This window comes from Chaetodon trifascialis, chromosome 2, assembly GCF_039877785.1.
Source record: "Chaetodon trifascialis isolate fChaTrf1 chromosome 2, fChaTrf1.hap1, whole genome shotgun sequence".
Classification (NCBI taxonomy): domain Eukaryota; kingdom Metazoa; phylum Chordata; class Actinopteri; order Chaetodontiformes; family Chaetodontidae; genus Chaetodon; species Chaetodon trifascialis.
This window is the reverse complement of record NC_092057.1, coordinates 8,127,299-8,148,799: the sequence shown is the minus strand read 5'-3', so window position 1 is coordinate 8,148,799 and position 21,501 is coordinate 8,127,299. Positions and strand designations below refer to the sequence as shown.

Sequence of the window (21,501 nt, the reverse complement as noted above, 5' to 3'; positions counted from 1 at the left end):
GAACCTGCAAGGCACCGGTCGCATTTTCATCAGTGTGAGTGTCGAGTTCAGGCACAGGGCAGCACGTTGGCATTAGCTTTGACTCATGAATGAACACAGCCGGCGCTGCCTGTGGTTTGGTTAAATGTTTGATGTTAGCCAGGGTGTCGTCTATTGGATACTTAACATTTTTATTGGTATGAAAATGATACAGAATGATTCATTATTGAGTTTAATGTGCGTTACAAAGTGGCTTCTAAACCCACAGTGAAGCCCTACAGGAGGCACTCTCTTGGAGAACTGTTGACTGTTATGTAACTTTGGGGAAAATGAAAGTTCAGTTAGCTCAGAAGAATCGAATGAACCTGTCAGAGGGGTGCTGGTCCAGCTGAGCAAACTGCCAGTGCACTGGGTAGATGTACATGTTGTAGTTCTTCTCGAAATCCTGCGCGAGCAGCTCAACTGAGTGATCACCAGCATGAAGACGCCTCTCGCTCTCAAAGATCTTCTTCACCTGCAAAACACAGGACACCGCAGTTTGATCGACTTTGATTCACAACACAAGTTAGCCTGGGAAGCCTGAGATTCCCACTTTCATCAGTACGTATTCATGTGAGATCTTACTCTAAAACGCTGTTTCGGGGTGAGGAAGCCAGGAGACATGGAGTCATGCTCGTAGAGCTGCAGCAGCACGTTTTTCAGCCAATCCCTCATTCGAAGAGGGAACTGGATCAGCTCAGTGTCCACGCATGCAGGTATCACTGAGAGGGAAAGAGCAGAGCCAAATAAACATCCTGCACCAGACTTCAGCTAATACCTGGCTGTTTAAACCATGATCTCTGCATGGCGGTTAACTCACGTTTGCAGGCTCCAGTGTAGTCCAGATGCAGTCTGTGTCCTCGCTTCGTGCCCTCCAGGTTGCATTTAGTGGCAAAGAGTTCACACGATGTGTCGTACGTTTTGTTGTCTGTCCCACAAACCTACACGACGACAGCAATCAATCAACAGTCAAAGGTGATGCAGCAGCTGCTGAAACCATTCCGGTTTAGCTTTGGTGGAATATCCGGACTTACGTGATCGAAGTCATTCACGCTGGCGGGACACTCTGACGGCTCCTGACACACACAGCTCGGCTTATTGTCGGCATCAAGTTTACACGTCTTTCCACGTTTGCAGGGAAAGTTGTCACATGGATCTAGACGAAAAGACAAGCACTGTGATGACCTTTGACCTCTACTTCATCAGAATTTTACGTAAAGTGTTGTGAAGAGTCATCTCAGGGCTGCTTTGGTTTTGTTTTACAGTTCAGTAACTGGAAACCAGTGAGCTGTAACCTCTCGCCTGCATTCCTCTGCCTTTTGAGTTTGTACAGTGATTAAATTCAACTTGATCTCCATCATTCACTCCTTAAGCCCTCAGAGCTGTGTTTTGGTAGTGACCGTGAAGCACAGCAGCACTATTCATGCAGAAGTTTTAGCAGAATGATCCTGTCAGCAGATTCCTCTGTGATGTTGTTGACATAGCGCATTAGTCAGTATGGTGACCAACCAGCAGGGGCTTCTGGGCGATGGATGCCTGCCCCATGAGAGGACCTGGAGCTGGGGTAGAGATCCACAGTGGCTCTGATCTGCACTGGGTTCATTCCTACTAAAGGACCCTGGGACAGTGCACAGGAAGCATGAAAATGAAGTTATTGACACATTGGAAAAGGAGCATCAACCACCTATTTAGGGCCATCAGATTGCACATCAGACTTATGAAAACCTGCAATAACAGTTGTGTGGCCACTTGGGGGCAGCAGAAACACACTGCGAACACTGACATGCTACGTTTAGTTGATGTGGCTAACTTTTTAGCTTCAGTTGCCACTTTTAGCTCTGTTTTTGGTCTCCACCAGAGGTAGACAACAAAAACACTGGTGTGGGAGCAGTGAGAGAGAAGCAAGCAGCAGTGTTCTGGAGCGTAAAACCAAAAGCATGAGCAGACTCCTGCTGCCTGCAGCAGAAAATCAGATGATGACCAAAAAGGCAGATTAATGCCTGACTCCTTTATTAATACAACAATAGCTTGTTTTGCTGCTGTCTGTTAGCTGCAGTATTAAAATGTATCTGCTGTTACCACCAGTGACCACAGGTGTCGCCAAATCTTCCAGAGTGCCTCTTAAATTAATGATCATATCCACTTTAAAGAGAGTAAATGAGCAGGTTTTGGGTGCTTTACCCATTTCCCGGCCCTCCTCCTCTTTGCTTTGTGGACTGTATTGTCAATGCTGCTGCCTTCAGACTCCTGTGGGTCCTGCTGGCTCTGGTCCTGTCCGGACATCGTGTCCTCGCTCTGTGGAGAGTGCTTCCTTGCCCTCTGGTTCTTCTTCTGTTTCCTTGTCTTGCCCTTGGAGTGACTTCCACTGTCGTTCTTACTCTTCTCTTCCTCCTTTGCAGCCACTCGGGACCCCAACTCCAACTCTGCTCTTGGTACATGGGGGTCCACATTTGCTTCGGGTTCTTTCTTATCGACATTCATCTGTTTGGATTTGGCCTCTGAATCTTTGTCCTTGTCGTGATCAGACACGTCTTCGCTGTCCATTGCCTCGGTGTTTTGTACATCTTGTTCGTAGTCATCTGGGATGGCGGGCAGTCCTTCCTCGCTGGCTTCCTTCTCTTTAGCATCTGTCTTTGAAGCAAGCCGGGTGTCGTCAGTGTGGGACTTCTTTTCAGTGGATACCAGCTGCAGAGGCTGTAAGAGGCCGCTGTCAGCAGCATAATCGAGATCCACTGGGATCTCTGACTCTGTGCTGCCGTCTATTTCCTCCATCAGCGCCCTTTGCTCCTCTCTGTCTGCTGCTTCTTCAACAGACTTTTCCTCCTTTTCCTCAGGTGACATCTTTTCCGCCTCTACCTCGTCCTCTTTCTCCAGCATTTCAGCGTCCTCCACACTCTCCTCCTTCACTTCTTCGTCCTCTTCTGTCACCTCTTTAGCATCTTCCTCCATTTCGAGTTTGTCATCCAGCATCTTCTCCTCCACCTCAGCTTCCTCATCCTCCACCTTGCCTTTGTTCTTTTCCTCTTCTTCTTCCTCCAGCACTCTTTCTTCTGCTTCCTGCTCCTCCTCTGCTTCTTTCTTCAGGAGGTCTACCAGTTCCTCCTCACTCAGCAGGACTGCAGTGCTTTTGCCGCTCCTGTCAGTCACCTCAAATTCTCCTTCGTCCTTGTTAGCGTTAGCGTTGTCTTCAGAGCTCAGCTCCTCGTCTTCCTGCTCGTGGCTGCTGGCCTCAAACGGCACTAAGGTAGGTAAGATCTGCGGCTTGTTGGCCTCCTCTGTGATAATGTCCTGATTGAGGAGAAAAGGAAAATGTGACTGTGACATGAAACATGAAATCATCTTAATCTTCAAGCACATTTTCAAAAATCTATTTACCTTTTCTTTGGCTGCATGTGAGGTCTTATGCAATCCATGATGTTTTCCATGAGGTTTGCTTTTTACCTAAAGATCACGGGGATAATTGATAAAGAGCATCCATTCAATTAATGCCAAAACTGCGTTAAACTAGTATCACGTCTTCTGTTTGGCAGCTGTTTCATGGCTCAAACTTCAGTCAAATTAAGAGAAATATTCAGAGCATTGCTACTCACAGACAAGGCAAGTGTGGCTGCCAGTACGTACAGGAACACTAAGCAGGCCCTCATATCTGAAACAGTGCAATGAGAAGCTCAGACGTCCGACAGAAACAGAAAGTCTCATCACATGTGCTCATTTACATTTTACTGCAGAAACATTCTGACTTCTGAGGCCGTGAGCTGCATCTGTATGCTGCCAATGCTCCACGGCGAGCGGGGCTGCAGCGCCGGCCTCCGCCGGTGTCATGGATACAGACCGCCGAGATGTGCCTCTCTCTCAAAAGTCACATTCAGAGCTAAAGCAAACATCAGAAGCTACCAGACTGGAAAAAAGTTGACTAAGTCCACAAAGTTTTTGTCTCTCTGGACGGAAACAAAGCAGACAGTGCTGGGCCTGTCCAGGAGAACAATAGGTCCCTGATGGGACCAATGAAGCCCAGATAGGTGTCGACTGGGAGCATGAAAATCCACTGAGGGAGATTAACCACACATTTAATTCCTTTACGATATCACAGCAGCGTCACACAGGACGAAGGTTAACTTCATCTTTAATGTAACAAATGCAGCTTTCACAGTGTTCAACACAAATTATTTGATCTCTATGAGGTGATTTTACGACTATAAAACACACACTGATACAAGATTGGTCAGTGAGAAACACAGAAGAGCATATTAGTACGTCATAGTACACACAGAGTAGTAGTATTCACTGTTTCCTGATATGTACAAAAATCATTAAGGCATCAAAATCAAAAATTAGTAAAGTAAAGTTTTACTGCAGTATAAACAAGCAGCTGCATTCAAGTTCAGCTGCAAAGGAATCAGTGATGTCACACACACACACACACACACACACACACACACACACACACACACACACACACATTTCTGTTCGATCAAGAACACAAAGCTCTTCAAAACAGCAAAACAGAAAAAGTGTCAGAATTCAGATTTTACCTGAGGCCGGCGATGGTGAGAGGAACGAGGATCCCAAACACACACCAGTACGAGCCTGTGCTGGACCCGTGAGGAAGATGTCCTTTTGTATTCAGACGGCACTCACACTGTCCCCACACACACACACACACACACACACACACACACACACACACACACACACACACACACACACACACACACACACACACACACACACACGGGGAGGGTCTCTGGGCTGATACAGGGGGCAGACACAGACCCTGCTCTGAACTTCATGTTCTTCATGAATTCCTCTTCAGTGAATCTTATTCATGCCTATTTTTTACTTTTTCCGGACAGTTTGAACAAATTAAAGTATTATTTTTAAGTAATATTTTTGTAATGCAGACACACAGTCACTTCATACATAAGCTGCTCAGGTAAACTCAGGTGAGTGCTGTCTGCGATCATGTGACCACGTCCAGGTCTCATGTCTCATGTTCTTTTGTGATTATTTCAATGTCTTATGTGAAACTAAACTCATGAAACCTCCTCTCAGGATAGAACTAACACCCACATTTGGCCACTAGATGTCACTCTGTCACCTGTCTGCCTTCCTGAGGCCATGAACGCGACAGGTGTTAATGTTTGGTGTGATGACGTCACGGTCATCAGCAGCAGGTTTTTAACAGCGTTAACTTATAATCTTTTCACCTGCTGCTCGTGATGTCATGGTTATATGAGATTAACACTGTCTGTTTGTCTGTGTGGCTCTTCTGGAGCTTTCAGTCAAATCACATGATCTTCATCAGTCCAGAGAGTTTGGCCAGCTGTAGTGGAAACGTGCTTCAGAGTAAATTTACATTAACTCACACTGTCTGGTGATGAAGACCATGTGATGTGATGCTTGGATGGATGTCGTGACGCGGCAGCTTTTAGTATCAGAATACAGTCGTCACAATTATTATCACAGCACACGTGTCAAATTCCCTGCAGGCGGGGGGAAGAAGTACTTTTACTTCAGTAAAAAACTGCAGTACTGTGGTCCTGCCTTCAGAATTTTGCTTGAGCGGAAGTAAAACAGCATCAAAAGTAAAATAACTGATTATGAACGAGGAGTAAATAGAACTATAAACAGAGTTTTATATGGTTGGAACTCCTTTATCTGCTGTTTAGGAGATTCATCTGTAATAAAACTTGTACCTGTACCTGTTAAATACATGTGGTGGAGTAACAGTACACAGCAGCAGTATACTTGAGTGAATGTACTTCTGTCTTTGAAGTACCAGCGCCCTGCAGGTTTCTGTTGGTCCCCCTTTATGAGTTAATAATCCAGCTGCAACAGAAACCTGCATCCCGCCGGTCTGTGAGCATCAGGTGAGTCTGACCTGCTGTGAAAAGCCTGTCACATGACAGGAAGTCAGCACCCTCGCTGCTTCCGATGCGAGGCTGAAAGGCTGGATGCGTCATACAAATGGAGGTTGTTGACTGGCGGTCTGTACATCAACCAGCGTCACTCGCCCCCCCCACCCTGAAGCCGAGCTTTACAGCGACTGGTAGCTGTGGTTTTGGCAAACAGCTCCAGACTGGTGAACATCTAATTACATGTTTCCTCTGCACGGTTGAAATCCAAAGTGAGGTTAAACAAGGAATTCTGTCGTTTTATTTTGGGTCTGACCATATATGAACATCCAGGAAACAATTATGTGCCTCCGGGAGGAAATATGGAAGTCTTTATTTAGCCTTTCTACTGTACATACCCTATTTCCAAGAACAGATCCTGTTCCCATCACACCATGAAGCACAGAAAACAGGAGCTCACAAAACATGGCTTTTTAATGTGTCCATCATTAGTGGATTTATTCTCAATGTGTGTGTGTGTGTGTGTGTGTGTGTGTGTGTGTGTGTGTATGTGTGTGTGTGTGTGTGTGTGTGACTCCTGTTATGTGAAATTCAAACCTCCGTATTACAAAGATAAGCTCATTTTTTCCCATTTTTGATGTCTAGATGAGTATTTTGAACGTACCCTTGCGCAAGACACCACCTCTCACTTGTTCCTTGTTATTAATTATTCGACAGCAGTAAAAGTTGAGCTTTAAGTCGACGAGATAGTAAAGAATAAAAAGCCATTTCACCGGAAGCGAGCACATCCCCGTCTGGCTCGTCTTTCCTCTCTGAGTGGGTGCGTTTGTTTTTCCAACAGGCCACAAACCCTATGGTTTACTCCACTGAACTATATTTCACTGAAGACTTGAGAGGGGGTGGAGGACATTCAGAGGCTGAATGAACCAGCTCTGAGTGTGTGAGTGTGTGTGTGTGTGTGTGTGTGCCATCATTATCGTGCCAGTGTATGTTTGTGCTGAGCTTCATCTCCAGAAAAAAAAAAAACTGCACCTTGGCGTGTCGACAGCAGAGAGACATCCGGAAGGAAGTGATGCAATCGTGTGGATGAAGGTTACTTATATACAGTCGTCCTGCTTCCATCCCTGAACAGAACAGACACCAGCTCTCCTGTCTGCTGCTACATCCACTGCACAAGGACCACTGACAGCACCTCTCACCTGGCTCTGAGTCTGACAGACGAAAGGTAATCGACAGCGTCTTGATTGATTGTAACCTTTGTTTCATCCACACTTCAGCTCCAGACTGATGGTGATCTGCGGCTCTTGGTTCACATTTCATCACTTAACATTGTTGTTTATTCATTTCGTTTAGTGACTTTGTGTTTTTATTCACGCTGCAGTGAATCAGATCAGTGACAGCATTAATCTCAGACTGTGTCTCTGTCACAGGATGAAGGGCACCATCGTAATGTTTTGCCTGATCGGAGCAGTTTTTGCCAACCCAGTAAGTACACTGAGCTGAAAACAAGCCAACGTTTAAGTGGAAGCATTTTAATGTGCATGTGGCTAAATTTCTCAAGTGTTTTGCTGATTCTGTAGATGCATTTAAAATAAAACTCTTGTGTCAAAGAAAGCAGAAAGCTGAGCGGCTTCAGGCTTTAAATACCTCTGACTCTCCAGCTGCTCATCTGAGCATCAATGGAAGCAGCTTTGTGCTTCCTTGACTTTGATTTTTGCAGCTCAGTAGTTTAAGAAACAGGATCCAGATCTCTTCAAATGGATCCATATAGATGCTTTGCACATTAAGAACCCAACATGATGCAGTGTGAGGAGTTTTTCTGGCTTCCTTGTCCTGACCTGTGATGTCTCTCTGACAGATTTCACACAGCGCCTTGTTGGAATCCAGCGAGCTCGACCCGAACACGGTGAGCGTCCCCTGACATTAGTCCTCCCTTCACACTAAATCACCTCTGACTTGCTCTCTTGGGTACAAACTCGACACTGCTTGCACATAAATCATTGGACTGGCTGAGAAAAGCTGACAATAGGTGCGGTTCCGCGAGCCTCTGCAGACCTCGGCATCGTTTCAGGCCTATTGTTTACTACGCTGAGTGTCTGGGCTCATTTACGGAGCAGCGGCTCGCCCGGGCCGTGGTTGACATGAACGGCTCTTAAATGAATGTGATGATTGTTGGTGTTGCACTTATGAGGTGTAATTAAATATATTGTGTTTGTGCTTACTTTGTTTTTCTCTCCCAGACTGAAAGTTTGTCCGTTTCACAATCAGCTGAAAATAACACCTCAGAGCTGCAGGTAGTGTACACACTCCGCTCAGTGATGAGAAAATGATCATTTTCTGATGCAGACACATTCTTTCATCACTTTTGATTGCTGTGTTTCACCTAAACGGGCGTGTGTTCGTCTCTCTGCCGCAGAGCTCTGAAGAAAATACCTCAAGTCAGGTAAGTCGTTTTGATTGGTCAGTCTGAGACTCAAGAAGACAAACGCCATCGTTTTGTCCTAATTCGTCCAAAGATGTGCTGTGAGTGTGTCTGCATTCACCTTCAGCAAACTTTGTCCTTTCAGAGCCAGAGTTCAGAGTCCGAATCATTAGAGTCCACATCAGAGGACAAGGTGGGTTTTTCCATCACCCTGCTTCATTTGACTTTACATGAGCAACGTCAAACAGAAACAAAAGACACATTTCCAGCTGTCTTACTGCTCTTTTGACTGCTGTGGAAATAAAACTGCATATTTTCTCCAACAGACTTCAGAGGAGAGCAACAGTCAGTCAGATGAGGATGATGAGGTAATTAAATCCAGTATTTCATCAGAGCTGTGATGTTTCCCAGCTCATCCGTCTCTTCTGTCCTCAGCTAATGTTGTCCTCTGTGTCCCTGCAGACAGACTCTATGGCTGAAACCAGAGACGACAGCATGGGCAGCGAGGAGAACATGAGAAAGGTGGGACAGACGTTTCTGTTTAAACTGCGACCTGCTTTGTCTGACATGAAAGCTGAGTGACGGTGATTGTCCTCATCAGAGCTGGGTTCGAGTGTTTGCAAGTGTCATCAAGGTCCAGAGCGCAGAGGACAACAGCAGCAGCAGCGCGGAGGTCAAAGGTCAGCCGGACCACCTGACGAACACCTCCGCGGACACCAGCGCCGCTCAGGGCCGCACGAACCTCCTGCGCCTGGAGGACCCCACCGACAGCAGCGACACCACCAGCGACAGCGCAGACACCAGCGAGCTGCCCACGGCCGCCAGCAGCAGCAGCGAGAGCAACGAGACCAGCGAGACCAGTGAGACCAGCGACAGCAGCGACAGCAGCGAGATGCAACACATCAGAGGCCACGACTGCGTGAACGGGACTCAGAGCTGTGAGAGCGAAGAGTACTTTTTCCAGGACATAGGAGACGACGGTCAGGTCTCAGTGGACAACGCGATGGTGCCAGAGGTGGACGACAGGGAGTTCAGCCTGAGGAGACGGTGACGTGGAGCTCAGCTATGAACTACACCTCCATGAAATGAGCTGACAGATCCACTGTCGTGAATGTCCATGTTTGCTTTCTAACATTACCTGACTGATCCGTGTGTATGTGTGTGTGTGTAATTGTTCTTATGATGCTGATACAGCCCGAGCATTTACTCTGTTTTGATAAAAATAAATAATATAACCATGACACTGAGTGCTCGCATGGTTTCATATGAGCAGACACGGGAACGAGTAGAGAGTACTGCAGTACTTCGCTGAAGTACTTTATGTTTCATTGTCTCATTTTACAGACCAATATTATACTATTCACTCCCCTGGATATAATTAATAATCAATGACTAGGCACTCTGGAGATTAATATTTTATATGCTAAACATGTAATCATCCAATAACAATTATGATTTGCTCTGTAACGTATGAAATCCTTCAAATAAAATCCGTGATTGCGTCTGTGATAATAATCCAATAAACTAGAATTGGACCATTTTAGTTTTGACACAGAAAATACTTCAGACGCACTCCAACTTGCAGTGATACGTGTAGTCATTTAAATGACATAGACTGTACTGTACACAGTCGTAGTACAGTATGGCCGGTTAGCTCAGTTGGTTAGAGCGTGGTGCTAATAACGCCAAGGTCGCGGGTTCGATCCCCGTACGGGCCATCATCTTTTCATCTTGCAACACGATTTCTTTCCTTGCGAAATAACGTCTGAAAGATTTTACACAAAACACCATGAAACTGTTTAAACATGAGCAGGATGTTAAAACTGAAATCCTGGAGCTTCGTTAATGTTCCCTGCTCGTAAAAAAAAAACGTGTAACTAAAACCCGACACTAGATGGCGACAGAGACGAGCAGTTTTAGCTGTGGAGTCACTGAAAGCTCCTGAAGCAAACCCTCACGGGTGTTTTCACTTGTTCTGTATGATTAGACCCCAGTCTGAAATTAAGCAGCACTTTGCTGGGAATCACACAAAGTCATCAAGATGATGAAGTATGACGTCGTCTCACGCTGGCGGGTGGAACAGCAGATGTCAATCATGAGCAGCCACACAGTCCAGACAAGCTTCAATAAGAAACACATAAGTGTGTGGGTGGACGATGGCTCTACGGGGAATAATCTATTTCAGAGCTCTGTGAATGTGGAGCAGGTGTTGGTTTAGCAAACTTCAGCCATCATTAAGTAGCTTCTGTGTTTAAGATGCCATGTGGCAGCTTTCTCTGGCACAAAAACTACTTTTCTAAGCACAAAGTAATCTCCAAAGCAGCCCACACACTGATCTCACTCTGCTGCTTGCAGGCTGACATCATGATAATTAACCAGTCTAAACCTTATTACACAAAATCAGTCGTTACAACTCCAGCTTTAAAAGACCACACTTGTGAAACTAGGACAACTAGTCTGGAGTATAATAGTTTAGTTTACTCATACACAACTGCAACAGATTAAACAAGCAGTACCACGATTATGACATGATTATTATCTCCTCTAGGCTTCCACACAAGCCAGAAATCTGCAGCTATTACTGGCTCAAAGACGGCTCACACTGGGATGATGCTGATGCAATGAAGCAAACGCTGGCGAGGCACTTTAAGGGAATTTTAAATGAAAAAATAATTATACCCAGCTCTTAGAAAAGATTTATTACAACATCTTTAAACATGTCTGAAAATGCGTGAACAATCCTGAGATTTGGCAAAAACCAAATAAAATCCAACATGAGTGACATTCGTCTCAACAGTGACGACCGAAGCTGAACATGGAAACTGATGTGCTCACATTAGCACATTTTGACTGAAACGGGTTTTATACGCTCAGAAATCAGAGTCAACGGGCAGAAATAACGCCAAAACACTACAGTCCTGCCCTGAACTCAAACATGCAAGGCTCACTCAGCCTGGAAAGTGGGTCTTCAGGTGGGCTTTCAGAGTTGGTATCGTGGGAAACTCTGTGCGACACACATGACAGCAAAGAGGTCGTTTCAACAGCTCGCTGGTTCCTTCTTTGACGGTGACCCTTCCATTCGTTTCAAGCATCTGAATCACATCTACACGTGACAGAGAAAAGGGAAAAAGACTGAGTGTCTAAACACAAACATGCAGTAAAGGACACAGCATGAGGTCATTCTGTGGCTCTTCAAGCGACCTAACGCATTGTCTGTTCTCACCCTGAGACTCGATGAAATAGTCCGTCGTGAAGGAGTTCCAGTGCTTTTTGTTCTTTAAACACGGAGAGTCAAAGTCTTGGCTGATCACATGGAGGTGCACATGACTGTTTGAAGGAAAACACACAAAATTAGACACACACACACACACACACACACACACACACACACACACACACACACACACACACAGGGAGGAAGCTGTGTGGAGCTTTTCAATTAGCCCCTGAAGCTGCTGTGTGTGACTTCCTTTGGCTGCACTGTGTGACGCACAGCGAGGCCACAAGTACAGTTTAGAGAGCTTTATATGATCGAACAGAACATTAAAGCACAGACTGAAAGGAGGGAAGCCAGAGGAGGCAGCTGAAGATGTACAAGCAGGTGGAATATGATGCATCAGGTTCAGCCAGAGACATAAAGTGGACATTAAGTGGACTTTGGGTTCAGATTCTCTGTTTTCTAACCTGGATTCCAGTTTTCCACCATTCAAACAGAGATCACTTGCCTCATACTGGGGATAGCGTGGTACCCTGCACGGAAGCGTAGCGAGCTGGCATCCGGGCACTGCTGAACGACGCGGTCAGCCACCCGCTGCATGTGCTTCACCAGGTCACAGTCCTCCTCACGTAAGGCCTTCAGACTGGGAATGGAGCGCCACGGGAGGACCAACCAGTGGTAGCGAGCTTTGGGGTATTTATCTTTGATTACTACTACGTCATCGTCTTTGTACACCTGCAAAGAAAGAGTGATTTTTAACGTTCCCAGTCAGACTTGATGATGTCATGAGGTAACGTGGGATCATGGGAGTTGTTTTCTTCATTGTTAAATATAACTGCACATTAAAATGAATTAATGACGCTCCATCATGATCAAACAACAGTGAATAAGAGATTAGAGCATATTTAACAATAAAGTTGTGCTGTCATGAATCCAGACGGGATCCAGATCAGCCAGCATCAAACCAACGGTGAAACCCTTCTTTACAGCAGCTACCTGCATCTTTGGGTCTTGCATCGAGGCCTTCAGACCTTGGCTCCAATGTCCGAAATTCTCCTGCAACAAATTTAAGGTAACGTGTTTTTTTGAAAAAAAAAAAAAAAAAATACTCACATCAGCTCTCTAGAAAATCCAAACACAGACACATAAAAACCTCGTTGTGAATACATAACGTGCACACCTGCTGACTCTCTCCTCCTCCAGTGCTTTTCGTGGCTCCTCCACGGTGGACTGACTCACACACCTTCTCCGTCTGTTTGGCTGTTTTCACGCTCGGAGCCTCTCTGTGAGTCTCTCTGTCATCTGTCGCCGGCTCTCGTGGCCTTTTGGCGCCGCTGCGGTCCCCGGTGGGATCCTCCTTGAACTGTATGGTGTACTGGTAGAGCTGATTGACAATGTGCAGCTGCTGTCCAGGCTTCATTTTGACCTCCTGGCCCTGACCCACCACCACAGAGTCTATGGAGGTGGGGTTCAAGCCCAGCTTTGGAATAAAGACGAGAGATGAGCCAGAGCGGTAAGTAACCAGTGGAAGGACGCTCCAGTGACCATTACTGCAGGCAGGATTAATAACAACAATCCTTAAATTCAGCAGCAGGTTAGATTAATGTTTTCAGAACAAAAATCATTGTGTCGTATGTTTCTTACCTGTTTGACTTTGACGTAACCTTTGTTGCACTCTGCTTTCAGTTCCACTGGTTGAGAGGGGACAAAGTGTTTTGAACTTAACTATAAAATATGTGATAATACATGAACACATATACAATAAAGATACACACACATCAACAGTCTATTTAAAATATTATACAAAATAAAATGAAGCTCCAGGGGAAGCAGTCATTTAGACCAACTATAAAGGTTAATGTTATATAAATAAGGTATGAAGACATTTCTAAGTCAGACTGGGTGTGCAGAACATACGCTGCAGGAGATGTATTATTGTTTTCTCAAATGTTCACTGTTCTTGTATAGTCAGTTTATCTGAGGGTCTCTTTCTTTTGAAGAAAGAAAACACAGAAAACACTGTTTTCTGTACTGGCTGCAGGTTTTCTTTCCACCCAGGCTGTATTCATCCATCACCTGCTCCTCAGGTGAGTAAACGTGTGTTCATGAGCTCTGAACACACACGTCTTTCTCCACCATAACCACTGAAACCCAACCAACCAGGAGGAACAACTCACATCAATATCAGTTTCAAACTTCGCCTCATAACATCTCTGAATAAACCTTTTCTGATCTCTTAGCTCCTTGCTAACGCAGCCAATGTCCGTTATCAAGCACAAATGTGTCGTTACGTTTCATTACCTTGCCGCCGGGAGCATTTTTTGTCTTTAATAGTCGTTTCTGGACCTCGACCCAGGACAACCGTCTGTAGGTGAGGCAGCGGAATGGGTTTATGACTGCCCTCCTCGCTGATAAGCCAGCAAAGTGGCATTTTATCATCTTATTCTAGCTATTTTAACAAAGCTGCAAAGCTCTCACAGCTCACGCTTGTTTTGGTGACGTCTCGTCGCAGGACAGTGACGTCACTGACTCACATTTCGCCAATGGTAGAGGCGGGTTGGAAGATTCTGGAAGAGCCTGTTAGCTGAGGTGTACTCTGAACTTGTGAGGATTCAAAATATTGTCGTCATATAAGGTTGGAAATTAATGATCCTACTGTACATATATTTGGACCGGTGTTTGAGCCAGTGTCACTTTCATTTCTTTTGTTTTAACGTTATAAAAACAGCCTAGCTAGCGTGTTAGCATTAGCTCGGCTATCATTGGTTGGGCTAAGTAACGCTAGCACGTACGTAGGGCCCGATACGAAACCTCGCTACTGTTTTCATCACGGACAGGTTAACAGGTAGCAGTTAATGTATTAGTATTAATTAATAACTTACTCCTTTTAGCCAAAAATACACGGATGGAGGTCGTGTAATTTAGGTCGACAGCCCCTGGTTTAGGGAGAATTTAACCCAAGTAACCAAAACACGCATTGTGTGTAAATAGTGCTACATATTTGAACCTGTTTGCATGCCAATATTTTCCACTGTTTATCGTGTAATCGTTAACATTATAGTTCGTATCAGGCTTATGGTCCAAGAATAACCTTAAAACATAAAGATAAACTATGTCCCGGTGTTGGAATGAAGTTAAGTACATTTACTCAAGTACTGCACTTAAGTACACATATGAGATACTTTTACTCCACTTGTGTATTTCCGTTTTATGCTGCATTATACTTCTACTTCAGTACAATCAGAGGGAGAAATCATACTCTTCAGATGAAGATTTCACTTGTCAAACATGTGATGAGGTTATAACATATTGTTAGACGTTGCTTTCAGTAATGAATCAGCAATTCAATTCCAGTGATAAATATATAATAAAACATCACTTTGAATGGAGCCAGCTTATATAATGACTACTTTACTTTCAGAACAAAACACAGGCATTAAAATCATCCAAGCTTCCAGTGATTAATAAATATAACACACTTTTAACTCAGCTTTTCCTGTTTTTGCTAGTTTCTGTTCAGTGACAGAAACTGTGCTGGTTTTCAGTTTCATTTCTGTGTCAGTGTCTTGATGTGGGACGAAGAGTACATGGAGATAATGATCTGAACCTAACGTCATCTCCGAACCCTCAGGTGTGACCACACACCTGCAGCTACCAGGTGTTGGCTAACTTCAGGCTCTATGTGACAAAACGACCGCAGAGAAAAGCAGACAAAGGAATCCAGTGAACTGCTGGAGGCCACTGCTGTAAAAGAGAGTCATAAAGGAGAAAAACCAAAAGGTTTTCATTGGAAAAACACATCAGAATACCAGAAATATCCAGCAAATATCTGTAGTAACTGTCCTGATTCAGACTGTGTAAATGTACACAAACATGTATACATAACACATGAGCCTCATCACTGCCTGATATCGGCGTACTTTTATGCCGATGAATAATTAGCAGCACTATAAGATCCTCACACACATAAAAACATCCTCATCATGGGGTTGTTACTCGTCTCTGCATGTGCACTTTTCTACCAACAGCTAATATCCTGTCAGTGAGCAGTAAACAGGGCCGCACTGTCAACCCCAACCAGTGACACACAGGGGCAGATCTGTGTGACAGTGTTGTTGACAGTGACAGAGTATGATGAAGGTACACGTTAAAATCTGTGGATTAATGGATGATAAATGTGCCATTGGTGGATGTTTTGGAAGGTGTAAATGCTGATGATACGTGAGCTGATCAGATTTCAGTGGGAATAACGAGAACACGCTAAAAATGCAAGGTGTAAACACAAAGGCAGGATCAGGATGATGTACATGGATTCAGATGCCGCTTTAACACCAAGTGTAAGCGGGTGTAAACAGCTCCATGCTGAACGTTTTCATAACTGCTGACATAAAGGCCTCTCAGTTCAGCCACATGAAGACACGCTTGGGTTTTCATTTGATTTACTCTCTTTCCTCTCGTCACAACAACAAGTTCCAAATTCATATTCACTTAGAAACACATTGCGTTTCATTCAGATCCTGATCGGATGGTCTTTGCTTCAGTTCAGACGCTGCTTTTTTTGGTAGGTTTTGCTTCAGAGCTAAAAACTGATGGGTTTTATCTTTCTTTTCCAAGGTTACCTGTTGAGGACAAACATGGTGAAGGAAACTGGATTCTATGACACACTGGGTGTGAAACCGAATGCCACTCCTGACGAACTGAAACGGGCTTATCGCAAACTGGCCTTGAAATATCACCCTGACAAGAATCCTACAGAAGGAGAGAAGGTAAGTACTTATTATTAAACTCACAAACATTAACGTTAGCTGCGGTATTTAACGCTCCTTTGCATAGAAATGGGATGTTTTGTAATGGACATGTACTCCTAGTTTACTACTAGTATAAAATCTATCAGATAAATCAGTCTTGTATTTCTCCTTGCGTTTGGTCACGTAGCAGCGATTCAAACTGTAATCCTTGAACACAGCAACCTGTGGATCACAAACTAAGCTCACGGCTTCACCTTTTACTTCTGTACATCAATATTTAGCAGTCCATGTCTCATTGAAAACGCGGCATGCGGTATAACTTTTCTTTTTTGGCGTGAGCTGACATTTTGAGGGCTAGCTGGCCAGCATCAGTAGCTGTTCATCCACGCATGTGTGTCCTAACGTAATTTTATTTAAAAACGCACTTCACGCATGCACTTCAGCCTGACAACGAAGTAACTCAAGCAAGTAATCAAATAAAACAACCAGGCTAGTTAGCTAACTAGTTAACGCTACCGATAACAGCCGAGGTGAAATTAAGTTCAGTACATCAGTTAGCTAGCATTAGCTAATTAGTTAGTTAGCTACCGCTAGCTAACATAAGTCAGCTAACATGGCTAAGCTAAGATGGGTTAGGGTTTATTTTTAACATGTTAATCTTCACAACTACTGAAAAGGTGTTTTGCAGTTTGTTAAAGATCAGCAATTGGTCAACTTTGAAAAAAAAAAGCAATATGTGCTTTTAATGTTTTCTTTTAATTTTACTTGTTCAGTGAAAAAATCCAGTTTGTCTTGAACAAGTGCACTGAAATGTGGCTGAATGTGTGAGAATGTGTTGTCAGGGCTCAGAGGAAAAATGCTTATTAAATTTGCTTTTGTTGCTGTTTTGGTGGATTTATCTAACTTTGGTGAATTAGTTTTACTCGGCTGTGTGTCAGAAGGGTTTTGGCCCTTTTTAAAGAAGTGTGTATTTTCGCTTCTGCTCTCTGTAGTTCAAGCAGATCTCACAGGCGTATGAGGTTCTGTCAGACGCCAAGAAGAGGGAGCTGTACGACCGTGGAGGTGAAAAGGCGATAAAGGAAGGAGGGACGGGTGGCGGCGGCGGGAGCTTTGCGTCGCCCATGGACATCTTTGACTTGTTTTTTGGTGGCAGCAGTCGTATGCACAGAGAGCGAAAAGGTAAAGAAATTTCAGAAATAATCACTCAGCCGAGGTGATGTGAAGGTGATGAAGTGAGTCTGTGGTTTGAAAATTGCAGGTGTGACTGAGCGACTTAAAGCCAGAGTCCGTTCACACCGATCACAACAGAAGAGTTTGTTTTCATTATTTATTCATCTTTGTCTTATTTTCTCTCCGCAAACTCTCATCTGTGGCCCATTGTCATCTTCATCATTTAGTGTTCACAGTTTGATGTGTTTGTGAAATCTCACCTGCTGACTTCTGGTCTGTGTTTCCTCAGGGAAGAACATCGTTCATCAGATTTCAGTGACGCTGGAAGATCTTTACAACGGAGCCACGAGAAAACTCGCCGTACAGAAGAACGTTGTTTGTGAGCGGTGTGAAGGTAAGTCAGCAGCTGCTGCTGTGAGCGTCCGTCTGGGCTGCTGAAGGAATCGCAGCAGGCTTTTCAGCACATGAGCAGGCTCTGTGTGCAGCTGCAACATGGAGCAGTGGTGTGGAGGGAGTGTTTGCTGCCTCAGCTTCAGATCATGAGACAAAAATAGCTTTGTCTGAGCGATCCCATGTGCTGACCCTTCTTTTTTCCGGTCAGGCCGGGGGAGTCGGAAAGGAGCCGCGCAGATGTGCGTGACGTGCCACGGCACAGGCGTGCAGGTCCGCATGCACCAACTACTGCCAGGTATGGTCCAGCAGGTGTCCACCATGTGCCACAGCTGTCAGGGCCAAGGACAGAGAATCAGCCACAAGGACCGCTGCAAAGCATGCGGCGCCCGCAAGATCCTGCGCCAGAAGAAGATTCTGGAGGTCCACATTGACAAAGGTGAGTAAACGTCAGTTCACCTGTGACGATTCAATGCAAATGTTGTACATGCATCACATGATCACTTACCTGCCTCAGGAATGAGAGACGGCCAGAAGATTGTGTTCCACGGAGAAGGAGACCAGGAGCCCGGAATAGAGCCGGGGGACATCATCATCGTGTTGGACCAGCGAGAGCATCCATATTTCACCAGGTAACATCGTTCTCCCTGTCCACAGGTGTCTGTTTCTGGTCGATGTAGAGATGAAGTGATGCTGTTCAGGTGTTCATGTGATATAACACAGTCTGTGCTGGGAACAGGTCGACTGTTACTGGAAACAAAAAGAAGCATTTTCTGACTTTAGCAAAACTGAATTTACTCGAGAACAATCACATTCCTATCAAATCTGCACCCATTAGCAGTTAGCATATTAGCCTGTGCTACACACCTGCACACCTCCACCCACAGTCCAAACAGTACGATCACCTCCACCCCTCACCCTGTTCCTCAGGAAAGCAGAGGACCTGGTCATGTCACTGGAGCTGCAGCTGGTCGAGGCTTTGTGTGGTTTCAAGAAGCCTGTTCAGACGCTGGACAACAGGACTCTGCTCATCACCTCACATTCAGGTAAACCAGGTGACTCAACGCCACCTGTTCTTTAACAGGTCAGGTGGTCAGTGGGCGGCCAGACTTCATGTCGGCTTCAGAGCTCCAAGGATTGTTTCATACAAACATCTGTGTTACATGTAGAAATATTTGCTCCATCACTTGTTTGACAGTCCATTGTTTTTAAGGACAATGAGTGTTGGTAGGACATCCGAGTGGATGGTTCGCTCCACCACTGCTGCTCCACTCTGACGTTGATGTTTTAAACCTGATGCTTTTAAAACTCCTACATGAGATCTGAAACTTGTTGAGAAGTTTAATAACCAAAGAAACAAATGAAAGAACAAACTTATTCTTAATTCATTCATTTGGGAGTGAACAGACAATGTTTCAGCTCCTGTACGATGGTTTCAGAGGATGAAGATGAAGGTTTCGGTTTCTCACGATGAAGGTGGTCTGTTTTCTGTCACAGGAGAGTTGATCAAACCTGGAGACACTAAATGCGTCCTGAATGAAGGGATGCCGATGCATCGCAGGCCGTTCGAGAAGGGGCGCCTCATTATTCACTTCTCGGTAAGACGCCAAATCACCCATTAGCTTTTGTTTTGCTTCACCAATAAAATGCCAACAAACACAAAAGAAGTCAGTGAGTATTGAAGCTCGGCCAAGTTGTCGGAAGGTCGTCGTGCTTAGATGTTTGTGGGTGTTTCCTTCAGGTGCTGTTCCCACAGGCCAACTTCCTCCCCGAGCAGAAGCTGAAGGAGCTGGAGCGTTACCTCCCCGACAAGCTGGACGCAGAGCAGCCGGACAGCATGGACGAAGACCTGTACATCTACGCCGACCTGGAGGACTGTGACTTTGAGAACAGGAGAAGACGCAACCATCAGTGTTACTACATGGACGAGGACGACTCCACTGCAGGCGTCCAGTGCCAGACATCTTAGAGAGCTCCCACGCCAGAAGCCCACCTCCTCATCTCAAAGAAAAGCACCTTTTCGGAACTCTGTGCACTTTTTATTTAATGAACTCTTCAAATCGCAAACGTTTACTCGTTTTTTCTTTTGAGCTGAATCATGAAACTGTCCGACACCCTCCTCGTCTGTTACTGCCATCTGGATGGAATATAGTATCTTTAAGTTACAGAACTGAACTGGATGTGGGTGAATGGGATTATGGGAACCCCCCCGTCACACTGTGATTAGAGAGGAGGGCGTCAGAGGAGAGAAAGGCGTCTTTATCTAAACAGACCTTCTTTTAACACAGATGCCAACATTAACATGAAAATAACCTTTTGTGGCGTTAATCCGCTCGTGGTCGTCCATCGTGTGCGATGACTCGACGTGCATTCACACAATTCTGCTCTTTTCACCCTTTTAAGGGCTTTTTCTAGACATTTCTAATCAATCTTGATAATGTGATGGGAAGATGTGAGCAGGCGGTGAGCGTGGAAGTGAGGCGCTGCGCTTTGTAGGTTCAAACCACTGAATTCTAGATGATTCAAACTAAAAGGTGAATTTAGTCTTAAGACCTTTACGTCTGCGGTGACGCCGCAGACTTGTTCCTGTTTGGGGAACCTCATGTGGAAAGAGGAGCATTTCACATGTAGATGCAGCACGGTTTGATTTGAGCCAGGAAGGTGTTCAGAGACAAAAGGGCAAAGGTGAGAATGAGTCACTGTGTTTAAAACAGGTAACAGATCAGGAGCATTTCCAAGAACTGAGCTCAAACCCAGAATCTGGATTTTATCATGAGTGTGTGCTCCAGGTCGGATGTGGTTTGGGTTCTTAACAGACCTGAAAGCCTCCATGACAAACGTGTTTGGTGCCAACCTGCAGCCGCTCTCGCAGCAGAGCAACAATGGCTGAAACCAGGAATCAGGATTCACAAAACCTGTCGATGAGCTTTTGCCCAAAAGATATTAAGTGTGTCTTGTCGTTTTTTCTGGTCCAAATTGCCAAATGGGTCGGTGGGAGGGGCTTAAATGGGCACACCTGATACCTCATGGAAGCAGCTGCCTGTTTGAAAGCCTTAAACTTGACGTGAAGCGGGTTTGTGTTGCCGGTGCAGACTTCGCCTCGGACGGTCGAGAAACATGTCGATGCTCAGCAGGTGCAAACGTGTGCGTTCTCATGCAGGAGAACTGTTGTCGAGTTGTTCATTTGATTGTATCCTGTTAGGACCAATGATCATGTTTTCTAATTAAAGTTGGTTTGTTGGTCTCTAAACTGTGATGTTTGTGACATTTATTGACAACTGTTAAAGTGCAGAGATTCCAAAAAAGGTGGAACACTGTAAATAAATCCAGAATCAATCATCAATAATCGAACAGCAGCTTCATGTGTTCATCTCCTTCACCCCCTCATGTGTTCACAAAGTGGTGAACCTCGCTCCATCCTCTTTCCCAGTCTGTGAAACGTGTTGCTGCATCAGCAGAAGAAACAGTGAGGGCAGATTTGAGTATAAACAATGATCAGCTGTTAGTGAAGCCTAAGAACAAACAGCTGGAGGTCTCATGGACGCTGGACCAGGTGTGAGCAGCACCGACTGTATGAACAAGAACACTGAAGGTCAGAAATGCACAGTGTGGACAGCAGTATTAATATGTATATCTGTGTGAGAGTATTGCAGTACTGTGGCAGTACTCGGGAGGACTGAT

General features: G+C 45.0%; 4 protein-coding genes and 1 non-coding gene across 5 annotated transcripts in view; 3 read left to right on the top strand and 2 right to left on the bottom strand.

Moving 5' to 3' along the window:
* sparcl1 (SPARC-like 1) overlaps window positions 1–4,573 on the bottom strand; it is a 5,624-nt gene extending 1,051 nt beyond the window's left edge. Inside the window, exons 1-10 of the mRNA XM_070980778.1 lie at window positions 4,551–4,573; window positions 3,609–3,664; window positions 3,394–3,459; window positions 2,200–3,306; window positions 1,528–1,636; window positions 1,053–1,174; window positions 839–959; window positions 604–740; window positions 345–493; window positions 1–4 (exon numbers count right to left, since the gene is read on the bottom strand). The exon at window positions 1–4 is cut by the window's left edge and continues 145 nt beyond it. Coding sequence (XP_070836879.1) covers window positions 1–4; window positions 345–493; window positions 604–740; window positions 839–959; window positions 1,053–1,174; window positions 1,528–1,636; window positions 2,200–3,306; window positions 3,394–3,459; window positions 3,609–3,662 — 1,869 coding nt within the window. The 5' untranslated portion in view covers window positions 3,663–3,664; window positions 4,551–4,573. The remainder of the gene's footprint in view (window positions 5–344; window positions 494–603; window positions 741–838; window positions 960–1,052; window positions 1,175–1,527; window positions 1,637–2,199; window positions 3,307–3,393; window positions 3,460–3,608; window positions 3,665–4,550) is intronic.
* A 2,731-nt stretch (window positions 4,574–7,304) lies between these two features.
* On the top strand, window positions 7,305–9,373 carry scpp1 (secretory calcium-binding phosphoprotein 1). Its single transcript, XM_070987807.1, has 8 exons — window positions 7,305–7,358; window positions 7,732–7,779; window positions 8,114–8,167; window positions 8,290–8,316; window positions 8,441–8,488; window positions 8,622–8,663; window positions 8,758–8,817; window positions 8,897–9,373. Exons 1-8 carry the CDS (start codon window positions 7,305–7,307, stop codon window positions 9,344–9,346), a joined length of 783 nt encoding a protein of 260 aa, XP_070843908.1. The 3' UTR covers window positions 9,347–9,373.
* A 566-nt stretch (window positions 9,374–9,939) lies between these two features.
* On the top strand, window positions 9,940–10,013 carry trnai-aau (transfer RNA isoleucine (anticodon AAU)). Its single transcript has one exon. It is a non-coding gene; the product is annotated as a tRNA-Ile (tRNA).
* Window positions 10,014–10,744: 731 nt separating this feature from the next.
* Window positions 10,745–14,020, bottom strand: aptx (aprataxin). The gene is made up of 7 exons (XM_070984162.1): window positions 13,814–14,020; window positions 13,157–13,203; window positions 12,693–12,992; window positions 12,509–12,568; window positions 12,021–12,247; window positions 11,519–11,622; window positions 10,745–11,398 (listed from the first exon to the last, which is right to left on the bottom strand). Exons 1-7 carry the CDS (start codon window positions 13,941–13,943, stop codon window positions 11,244–11,246), a joined length of 1,023 nt encoding a protein of 340 aa, XP_070840263.1. The 5' UTR covers window positions 13,944–14,020; the 3' UTR covers window positions 10,745–11,243.
* Window positions 14,021–14,039: 19 nt separating this feature from the next.
* On the top strand, window positions 14,040–21,169 carry dnaja1 (DnaJ heat shock protein family (Hsp40) member A1). The gene is made up of 9 exons (XM_070984149.1): window positions 14,040–14,147; window positions 16,127–16,278; window positions 17,253–17,439; window positions 17,720–17,824; window positions 18,032–18,259; window positions 18,338–18,452; window positions 18,751–18,866; window positions 19,318–19,418; window positions 19,562–21,169. Exons 2-9 carry the CDS (start codon window positions 16,147–16,149, stop codon window positions 19,787–19,789), a joined length of 1,212 nt encoding a protein of 403 aa, XP_070840250.1. The 5' UTR covers window positions 14,040–14,147; window positions 16,127–16,146; the 3' UTR covers window positions 19,790–21,169.
* Window positions 21,170–21,501: the final 332 nt, after the last annotated feature.